The sequence below is a fragment of the Punica granatum genome, chromosome 2, assembly GCF_007655135.1.
Source record: "Punica granatum isolate Tunisia-2019 chromosome 2, ASM765513v2, whole genome shotgun sequence".
NCBI classification, from domain to species: domain Eukaryota; kingdom Viridiplantae; phylum Streptophyta; class Magnoliopsida; order Myrtales; family Lythraceae; genus Punica; species Punica granatum.
Window position 1 is genome coordinate 29923150 of NC_045128.1, and position 11548 is coordinate 29934697.

Here is an 11548-nt window from a genome sequence, read left to right on the forward strand (position 1 = left end):
TCCTCGTTACTTCCCAATGTGAGACCTTAGAGTGGAAATGAAGGCCGTCGGCGAGACATCTTCCCCAGCTTCCTGAGAATCGAGAGATCTTGGTGTCGAGGCGATCATGGCCGCAAGCAAGACCCTCAACGGTCCTTTCCGCTGTCCCTTCCAATCCGTGAATTGTGATCTCTTCAATTTGTTATTGTAAATTTTTTTCAACTATGTTTTAGTTTAAATAAGATACGGCATCAGCATTTTGCACAGGGAAAATGGACTGAATGGTTAAAAATGACCAAATCGAAAAAGTTCGATAGGTTTCAGCAAAAGAGAATGACAAAAAATAATAAAGTTATGGGAAATTTTAACATGACATCGAGTTATAATGACACATTTGATACTTTAGTTTAAATATTTATGCTGCGTTTGGTTTCATAGTAGGATTTTAAAATCAGATTTTGATTTTGAAAAATAGTGGTATAAATGGAGCCTTCCGTTTGACTTTGTATGAATTATTTTGTTTTGTTTTGTTGTGAAAAAAAGTGGTATAAATAGAGCCTACTCTTTGACTTTGTATGAGTTATTTTGTTTTGTTATTAGTAGAATTAGGTTAAAATTGTGATTTTAAAATTGTATCCACAAACCAAACAAGCCCTTAGTACTCCAGTTCAAGTATTTAGTATTTTTACTATTTTTGATGAATGATACAAAATACTAAACACTTCAACCGTAATACTAAATATATAATTTGGAAGTAGAAGTAAAAAACACTTATACTGATCACGATTATTAAAAATTGCTAAACACTTAAACTGAAATACTAAATGCTTGAACTGAAAGTATCAAATGTATTACGGTGACTCAATGTCATGTTAGAAAGACCTGAAAATTATGAACCAAAATCAACTGTTACATTTAAGAAGTGAGTTTCAAGGGGAAGCTATCGGGGAGATCGAGGTTCCGGCACGGCCTCCCCCTTCTCACGACTCTCCCTCTCGTGGCTATGTCCTGGTCATGAGGGTGCTATGTCGCCGTTGGTGAAGGCATGGCCGCCCACACGTCATTGGAAGTCCGAGGTCAACCGGAGAGGAAGGAGGAGGTAACTTCTTCGAACACCTCCAAATTCTTCCTATCCTTCGACCTTTGGACCCCAAATGCAAATCTCTTTAATAAAAGTTAACTAGGAAAACGTTATGGCCTAAAAAAAAGCTACAAGTGGTGTTTGTTTGGATTTAAAATTTTAGCAATCAAATTTTAAGCAGTTACTAGAATAAGTGCTCAAATGATTAAGTCAATATTGTTTGGAGAAATAAGTGCTAAAAATTTGATATTTTTGGTGTGATATTCACATATCAGCCCCATATTTTATTTTCTTTTCACTTTTTCCTGACCCTTTACAGTTTCTGAATATTCAAAACAAATTGAAAATTAAAAAGAAAAAGAAAAAAGAAGAAACCAGATAATCGAGTTCACGATGACTATGTATCACCCCGGATAATTAGAAAGCCCTGGATAATCCTCCTGCTAATCATAAATAGCGAAGGTAGTAATGCATCAATCGTCGAGTCATTTGATCAGCTGAACAACCACTTTGGCATCCAAATTCTATGAAAAGGGATTGAAAGTTGAGGCCACAAGCCAGTACAAGGCCGTCCCGAACAGCCTACAGTTCCGAAATTTGGCCACTCATGATGCTTAGGTATTGTAAAAAGCCTCGGATTCAATTCCCAATCTCATCTCTCATTACTCATGACGCCTTGTCTACACGCCATGTCTGTATGAGACCGACCGACCGACCGAGCCATCAGTGTTAAGTTTTCCTCCATCCCAGGGGAGAAGAGACCCATCTGATGGACTCTGGATGAGTTTCAGCATTCCTTCCCTCATCTCAAGCATATGATATATTAATATAACCGCTAGATGGGTCTCATATTGAAACTTAATGAAAGAAATATCAACTGAATCTTGTCCGAAAATCATTGTTAATTTGGTCCCTAGTTGCTTGTAACTCACACTGGATATAGACCCTATCCCATGAATCCATGATTTTCACTCTATGATCTCAATGTTGGTAGGCATTGGCAAAAAAATTTAAACGCCTCAGGAATTAAATCAATAGGAAATTTAGCGATGCATGCATATAGATATGTGTCAAATATCGAGCATCAACAGCTTAGCTCTTTTTACGTTATGGCACATGAAGTTTTCTACTCTATTTGTAATCGTTTAGACCCTGCAACATGTACAATCATCTTGTAATTACTAGACTAGGGACGATCTCCACATACCTACTCCGATGCCTCGACCAATTTCACTGCAGTAAACTGATGGCAGAAATGGCTTAGGCTCCACAACAGAAGAATGGGCCCTGACATGCTCGATTCGCCTCCTTATCCAGGTTAAAGCGCATCTCAAGATTTCTCATGAAGAACTCTTGTATACCCACATGAGGGCTCTCCTTGCTGAAACCTGCCAAAAGAAGGCCCGGAGCCGCCTTCACGATCAAGGTGAGACAGAATTTCATCTTTTACATCTTCCATCCCCAACTCGGATCACTTTACTCTGTTGTCCAACCAGTTCGCGTATGAACCTTCGGGGTCCTCGAAGATCACTTCGTCAGGGATGTAGTCCCCCCAAAACCAATGTACCTTCAGAACCCAGCTCATCTCCTCAAGAGGAACGTTCTTGGTCTCCGGCACGAACAAGTATATAAAGAGTGTCATTGCTACCAGGAAGGTGGCGAAGAAAAAGAAGAGACCGAACTTCATGTAGCACAGCATGGACACAAAGACCTGAGCAAGAATAAATGTGAATAGCATGCCGATGGACACACTGATCGCCTGGCCGGCCGACCGGAGCTCCAGAGGACAGATCTCAGTAGGCACTAGAAACCCTAAGGGACCCCATGACCACGAGAAAGCCGCAAAATATAAGGAGATCAAGAGCAACAACATACTCGCATCGTCCCTTGTCAAAAATCCTTCCCCCTTGACCCCAAACTTCTTCGCAATAATGAATCCTACACCAATCTGAGCAGCTAGCTAATTAGCTTTTGTAAAACAAAGATCATATTGTGCTCATCTGAAATATAGAATCAAAGACGTTTTATCCTTTTTAAGAAAAGAAGAGTTTGAAGTAGAAAGAATCGAGAAACTTTTGGGGACGAATGAAGACAATTATGTACAATTGTTGATATAATTTCACACAAAGCTGGTTCTAAATTAACATTTTCTTTAGATTGGAGAGACATTATCAATTAACCTAAGTACCTGGCAAATGAGCATTTGAATTCCCCCTTCAATGAACAAAGCTTTCCTTCCACATTTATCGACCAATGCAACAGAGACAAAGGTTGTCAAGAGCAGGACAATTGCAATTAGTGATGCCGAAACGATTGCCGCCTGATCACCAAAACCCAAAGTCTTGAACAGGATTGGTAGGTAGAACAGGACAACGATGATTCCGGTAAACTGTGAGAAGAGCGGAATGAGAGTGCACATGATAAGCTGAGGCCTATATCTCCTCGTGAACATGTGCTTCCAAGGGTACTCGATTTTATTTGAGAAATAGCACGCGTTTATCAAATCATTGTACTCACGTTCCACATTGACCATACCGCGGATCCTTTGTAGTACTTTTTTTGCTGCATCGGGATGGCCTCTTTCTATAAGAGAACTGGGAGTATCTGGCAGAATAAGAGCTCCAAGGGTTAGAAATACCGCAGGCACAGCTACCAGACCTATGGAGAATCGCCATCCCTCAGTTTTGTCGACAAAAGGAGCAATAAAGTTGACGATATTTGCTATGAAAATGCCAATGGCAGTCGCCACATGGAAGCTCAAGTTAAGCGATCCTCTGAGCTTTGCTGGAGCCATTTCCGACAAGTATACTGGAACTGCCTGTAAAAGTACGCGCAGAATAACAATTAGCCACATGCATATATATGAACCTGAAAAAAAGCTATTGCGGTGGACTAAACAATGACATGTTTACAGTACTTGATTTGTTGACAATATGTAAGTAAATATATTCATTGAGTCAAAATTGACATATTTTAGGTATATGATTTCACTAATTAACCTAGTACCAAAATCAAGAGATACAAGTACATATTTTGAACCAAATTACATGCAAACCCTAACCCTAACCCTAACCGGAAATTCAAACGGGAAAAACAAAATTATCCAGATACAACATTGTTAAATTATCATACCTGATTACCGAACCCAACTCCAAAACCAAGCGACAGGCGACCGAATATTAGCATCGTGACATTAGTGGCATAGCCACCGAGGGCCGCCCCAAAGAGGAAGAAGAGGCCCGATAGGAATATGGAAACTCTTCTGCCATGTTTTCTGGAAATTGTGGAAGCGAAGAAGGAAGACACCAATGCAGCAAGGTAGAGGGAAGAGGTGAACAGGGTAAGCATGTGATTGTTGTACTGGCAGTACGCGTCTGCACGAAACAGTGGCCTGTGTTTTGTTTTCTCATAGATGTTGGGGAAGAACTCCTGCAAGAACGAGCGCATGGTCGACAACCCACCTGCAAATTTAGCAATTGGGAGAAAAAAAGGTTTAATGGGCTTTCCATTTTTCTTTTGAATCTTTCACTTTTATATGAATCCTGATGACTAATTAAACTCCCTTTTTCAAGTAATTTCAAATCCTGAGCTCTAGTTATAGATTAGCTCTGAATCGCCTGAGAAAGTTCGATCTTCTAGCGAGTATATCCTGATGGGTTCAGGAACAGTTTCTTGAACATATCATAGAGGAGATATCGGGTCGGGAGGCTCATAGGTACGAGGATTGACCTGAAATACCCATATCGTAGCCGAAGAGGAGACCGGCCACTGCAGCAATGAAAGATGTGAAGGCGAGATAGAGAGTGAACCCTCCTTCATATTCGGGTGGTGGAGGTCGAGAAGCAAGACCCATCTTTCCTGCAGCTCAGGATGGCTACACTTCCGACTCCCGGTTAACAATTGATTCAACTTACCCACATTACAACCACCATTCCCTCTTCGAAATGGAAGAAGAGAACACACACACACACCCCTGATAGCTGTGAGGAATCAATGATTCCATGGAGAAATATATTGAAGTTAGGATTAGGAATTTCCTATTTTTGGGCAATTGGCCGCTGATCACTTCAATTATGGTCAAAATCTCTGTTGAATTTGCTGGAAAGTGACTTGCATTCAAAGACAGGGATTCTCCTAATCTGCACTTTGCTAATAAAAGGGGTACATTACGGAAATATTCCAAGGTACATTATCAAATTTTGGGGGAAGTCCAGGTAGGAGCTGATCTGCCTGCACTGTTCAAATTGGGAATTACAATTCACTTGCAGGCACTGGGTCTCTAACGCAATCAACATGCTGGTCAATAATTGTCACGACCCGAAATTTCAATAGAATTTTCCCTATATCTCCCTTGATATCCATTATCACATAAACTATTCACATAAATAAAAAAACTCGCTTTCCATAAATTCCCAGAATATATAACCAATCCAGCAAATTGTAATATGTATATATATTTCTCAAGAGATTACTTTTTCACACCCACATCTGTAATACAACTAAACAAAATTTTCAGGTCGTAACATTTTCAAATCTATTGTATACGAAAAGAATATCTATCAAATAACTAAGGTCCCTACCTAATTCTCCAAGCTGATCCCGGATATCAAAAAGTAATTGTTCCGCGCAGCTAGAAGCTCATCTGGAAAAATATATGCAGGGTGTGAGCTGCATCTTAGTGAGTACTATATTCCAAAGCAAAATGACTTATTATTAAATAAATATTTAATTACAAACAACTAAATATTCAAATAAATAATATAGTCGCATCCAATCCAATTATCAGCTCACCGCACACATACACCGTATATATATATAAATACAAACCATAATAATAATTATATCTAATATAGTAACTAAATTTAAGTTCCATTAACATACACACAACTCTTCCAATCATTTCTTTAAAATCCAATATCACATAAATATCAAATATCCATTCATTAACATTCCATAAAACTCACAACACAATCACCTGACGGATCAAACTCTAGTAACAATATAGCTTTCACAGAACATCTTCAGACAATCTTAACAATCATCGCATCTCTAGCAACCTCAACAATGATCACATCTCCAACCAACATACCAAACAAACAATATACAATACAACCAACCAATATAACCATAGGGTTGTATTTCCTCGCAATAGAGTTATGACGGTATCGTGACCCTGCACATCTCATTCATATCATCCTCAACTCCCAATATCTATGTCTCATAAGCGGGGGCCGCCTATTAACCTATGGCGGTAAGAGTTGATCTCAATTTATATTCTGTCGGTCGAGCAGTCGATCGAGGCCCTTTTTCTATTCCGCCGGGTCCAACGGCCGATCGGGCCCCTTTTTCTATTTCGCCGGGTCCAGCGGCCGATCTGGCCCATATTTATATTACACCGGGTCCAGCGGCCGATCATGTCCCTATTTATATTCCGCCGGGTCCAGTGGCGATCTGGTCCATATTTATATTCCGCCGGGTCTAGCGGCCGATCAGGCCCCTATTTATATTCCGTCGAGTCCAGCGGTCCTATGGCTATAGTCAAACAACAATCACAAGCACAATCAACTGCAACCATACCATCTCACATCATATACCCACAACAAATTCTTATTCCCAAATATTTCCTATAATAATAACATCCATACAGTTCATGTCTCATAAATGACGTCAGAATCCATCACTTATCCTATATTCGCGTAAATCAATTCATACACTCCATACAATTATTACCAGCTAAAGCTCTTGCAATAATTATAATAATCACATAACCTCAAACAGAAAACTACAATACAAACAGAAAACATCTGTCAAATTCTCTTATTATAATCAATCCTATTAATCCCACCAACATTACCATTCATTTAACGTATTATATATTTATATATACATATGCATAAATATATATCATTTCACAATGAAATAAGGTATTCATCGATAACTCCAAAAAATAAATCACCAAGTTGAAGTCTTCGAGATACATAGCTTTGATATACTCTATCCCTGACAGATATTAAATTTAACAAAAAACCAATTTATAAGCATATATCATACCACCAAGTAACTAATCATGCTCTTTGACAGTACGTTTATTCCCCTAAAAATTATAGATTATAATGCAAGCTAGTTCTCCATTTCAATATGACTTAGAAAAATTTTCATTAAAAAACAATCCAATACTTGTCTCTATTATGCTTATCTAGCCCTAAAAGTAATGAAAGTATCTTTATAATTTTATATTAGATAAATCTACAGAATAATGCTTCATGGAACGATGCAAGTTAGTACTCGACCTTTCCTATTACTCAATTCACCATTTGACGTCCTCACAATTAATTCAAAAATATAAGAATATTCCCACACAAAACCAGTTAATCTCAATAACATTTTAAACAGTAAAATGAGCAAATTTGTCACGACCCGAAAATTCAGCAGAGTTTCCTCTATATTCCCTCAATATCCAATATCACATAAACCATCTATATGAAACCTGCTTTCCACATCTTCCAAAAATAAATGACCAATTCAGCAGGTTCTAATAAACATATACATCTCAAGAGCATATATATATATATATATATATATATATTTTCTCAACCACATCACTAACCCAACTAAACAAAAGTTTCAGGTCGTAACTTAATCATAACATTCTACAAGAACTTACTACTTATACTAGGAGTGGGCCCTACTGCAAAAAGATCCTCCGCACTGATCCCCGTTGTCCAAAAAGATATCATGTGCGGTTAGTCTGGCTCCTAGCTCATCTGGAAAAATATATGCAGGGGATGAGTTGCATTTCAGTGAGTATTAAATTCCACAATAGAATGAAGTATCAGACTTATTTATGCATTCACAAAACCGTTATAGTAATATCATATATTTTAAAACTGTTAGTGGTATATGTATAAAATTTCCAGCCTGAAACCTTTCACTTATCGACCAATTCAATATCACCTAATTCAAACAATCATCCTAAGCACCAAGCAATAGTAGCCATAGGGTCGCAATCCTTGCGACAGAGTTACACGGTACCGTGACCCCGCACCCATAGCCACAAACTCCTCATTTCATTTCTTATAAGCGGGGACTGCCTATTATCCTCCGGCAGTAGGAGTCTAGGCGTCCCTTTTTTATCCCGCCGGACCAGCAGTCTAGGGGTCCTTTTTTATATCCCGCCGGATCAGCGGTCTAGGCGTCCATTTTTATATCCCGCCGGATCAACGGTCCCATGGCTATAAACAATAATTTCACTACATCGCAATCAACCGAATTCATTTATAATAACTCCTTGAAATCCGGATACTATCCTCATTCAACTTATTTCAATCAAGCAAGCATTTATATAATTAGTTTAAGATTTAGTTTCATTCTATAGTGGAATAAAAATACTCACCAAGACCCCCCCAAAACGATAACTCAACGAGTCGAGCCTTCCGGGTGTATATTTTCGGTCTCCTCAGCTCCTATAAATTATAAACACAGTTAGAAAATCAAGAAGTAATATGCGTATATATACTTATGCATCTCAATCTTAATCTGTCCATAAATCCTTGACAATCGAAATTAAGCTTAAAAGATCAAAAGACCAAAATATATACTCATCAATAATAACAACAACCACTTAGCACTCAACACCAGCAATGTAACAACAATTATTATGCTTCAGCTGCCTTACTTACTCCTCAACATCCTCAATTTCCCTCCCAGCTAGCCGTCCTTCCCGAAACCTAAAACTAATTCATTTCATCAAATTCTTCGATTCAATAATTCATCCAGTTAGTGATTCTCAAGCAACAAATACAAGATGTTCTTAATTACTTCAAAACTTCAAATTTTAACTTAATAAAACTAACCATAGAATACTCAAACACCAGCTAGTAGCAAAGGAAAACCAAATGCTTCTACAAGGTTTAGGTCCTAACACCCAAAATCGAGCTATCAATTCAACTTATTAACTAATTATTTGAATAGATTTTCACTCATATCTCACATAAGCCATCAAATGTTAAGTGCAATGAAACCTACCCAATTGAAAGAAAAACTTCATATATATATATATATATATATACATATGCATGTATATGTATATCTCCCAATCCAGTCACCAACCCAAATGAAGTTGCAAAATTAAACAATTTAACACTAAAGCTCAAGACCATCAGTCTTCCCATGATTAGTTAATAATTAACCAAAAATACAAAAGATATGGCTGAAAATTAGTTTTAACAATCACAAAACATTAGCTTCTTCATCACTCATCGAACTTCCAAAGATCGAGATCTTAATCACAAGAACCCAATCCTCAAACCTAACTATGAATCAGTAAAAATAGAGTGAAGAGAGCCTAACTAGGCCAAGACTAAGTCGAAAATTTCATGTAAATCTTATTAGTAAGCATGTTTAAACCATAAACTATGAATTCGCAACAACAACCCACCTAATCTATCAAACTACCAAAACCAAAATTGAGCTGAGATGGGGCAAATGATGGCTTAGTGATCAGCTAACCTAGTGAATAATAATGTTTAGGAGATGAAAAACCAACTTACAAATCAAGAACTTCAACTTAGTCTCCTTCCTCTACCGTTTCCTTTGATTCTCCTCTAGCTATATACCTTACTTCTCTCTCTCTGATGCTCTCTGTTTCTTTCGATTCTTCCCAGCAGAAAAACAGGGCAGCAGCAATACAAAGTAACGAAAAGAAACAAAACAAAAGGAAAGGAAAATTCAATGGCGGTGGAATTGGAAGGAACAAGAGTGAAGGCCACGCGGGCCCTTTTTCCACCCCTTTTCTTTCTTTTCTTTCTTTTTTTTTCCTAATTTCTGCAGCCACAACATTTTATTATATGATATGCATGTATATTCCATAGGCACGTGTGTGTATATGTTATATGTATGTATATGCATGTTTGGTTGACCGGTCTCACAAAATTCATAACTAAAATATCAATAATCATTTTTAACACTCACTTAATCTTCATTAAAAACCCATTATCAAGTATAAATATGTATATGCTTATATATTTCCACTAAATGATATTTGAAGGCAGCAAAATGACTCTTCTAACCAAAGTCTCCACTTCACCCGTCACTATGACCTTAAAATTTCAAATACGAATTTCCATGAGGTTTGAGAGTCAACTAATTTGATTTCATTGAGCCATTAAATAACAGTTTACAAAACGATTTCAAAGTGACTGCAATCAGGACATCACACGAGGAATAGTTTTCCAAGAAAGGATTATAATCTGGAGGAACTCACTCCCCACACAAAAAAACCCAAATTAATTCGAGACAAGCATATGCAGTGAAAGAAAGATGGGTAGGGGAATTTTTCCAAAAATATGCAAACCAAATCCATTGGAAAAAATTTTCTAATTGCAATGAGAAGTCGTTTTATCGATTGGACTATATAGTATCAACGAAATATTATCAAGGACTGTAAACAACAAATCCAATAAGAAGCACTTTTCAGAAAAACTGTGATTCGCATGCTGACACGGGTAGGAAAATCTTCTAATCCTTGTCCCTTTTAAAGCTGTCATAAAAATTTTCTGGATTTTCGAAATTCCAAGAACTCAGAATTGAAGCAAAGTAACAAGGCCTCAACATGAACTCCACCATTATCACTGCCTGGAGAAACAGAGCAAGCCAAAAGTATTCGGGCATAATAACAAGCCCCAGGTGTTCGGAGAGAATAGCAAGTAGGAGCAACTAGTAGCACAGATCATAAACTACTCAGCTGGACCATCGTTGTCCACTTATTTCTCAATTCATCAAAGAAAACATGCAATTAAGCACAAAAACTCAACACAAGATTAAATCCAAAAATCTTCAGCACATACCCAACTAATGGTAACTCAATTGCCCGAAATCTTCGTTATATTCCTGTTAAATCAATTACCGTATCTCCCAATAATAGCCTGTTGAAATCCTGTGAGATATTGCTTATCCAGCGTTGGATACAGATTGCTGAACACCTTGAATCCAGCCCTAAAATGATGAGCGACTGTGATTCGCCAAATAGTTTTGCTCTTGGGGTAACGGGAGTTGTCAATCGGGACCCCAGGTAAGAGTGTTCAGGTGTCTCCAAAAATTGGTTTATAGAATTGGAATGTGTACACTAACACGTTCAACAAATCTGGTCCGTGCGCCGCCATATTTTGTACTACCACACACTTCTTATACATGTAAAGTCCGGGACTAACGGAATCCCGAAAAAGAAGAATACCTCGTGCGTTGGCTACATTTCCTTCTTTCTGTTCCCTGTTATATCATATTCCCCTTCTGCTGGTCTACAATGGTGATGTAATCTGGAATTCTGGATCGTTAGCAATTTCAATATATAGATAGTGAATACTTATCTCCAATATGGAAAACGAATATGCGACGGTGATCATGTGATCAGAAGGAACTATCTACCAAGATCTTGGAAACTCTTCCATTCAACAACGAAATTTCTATACAAGCAAACCCGTCGTTAATTAT

The 11548-nt window shown here is 37.8% G+C and overlaps 1 protein-coding gene and 1 long non-coding RNA gene across 2 annotated transcripts; both read right to left on the reverse strand.

Moving 5' to 3' along the window:
* Positions 1–2353: 2353 nt before the first annotated feature.
* Positions 2354–5013, reverse strand: LOC116197727 (sugar transport protein 10-like). The gene is made up of 4 exons (XM_031527957.1): positions 4790–5013; positions 4193–4521; positions 3249–3878; positions 2354–3008 (listed from the first exon to the last, which is right to left on the reverse strand). Exons 1-4 carry the CDS (start codon positions 4911–4913, stop codon positions 2532–2534), a joined length of 1560 nt encoding a protein of 519 aa, XP_031383817.1. The 5' UTR covers positions 4914–5013; the 3' UTR covers positions 2354–2531.
* Positions 5014–7630: 2617 nt separating this feature from the next.
* Positions 7631–9830, reverse strand: LOC116197263. The gene is made up of 3 exons (XR_004155010.1): positions 9610–9830; positions 8454–8523; positions 7631–7824 (listed from the first exon to the last, which is right to left on the reverse strand). It is a non-coding gene; the product is annotated as an uncharacterized LOC116197263 (long non-coding RNA).
* Positions 9831–11548: the final 1718 nt, after the last annotated feature.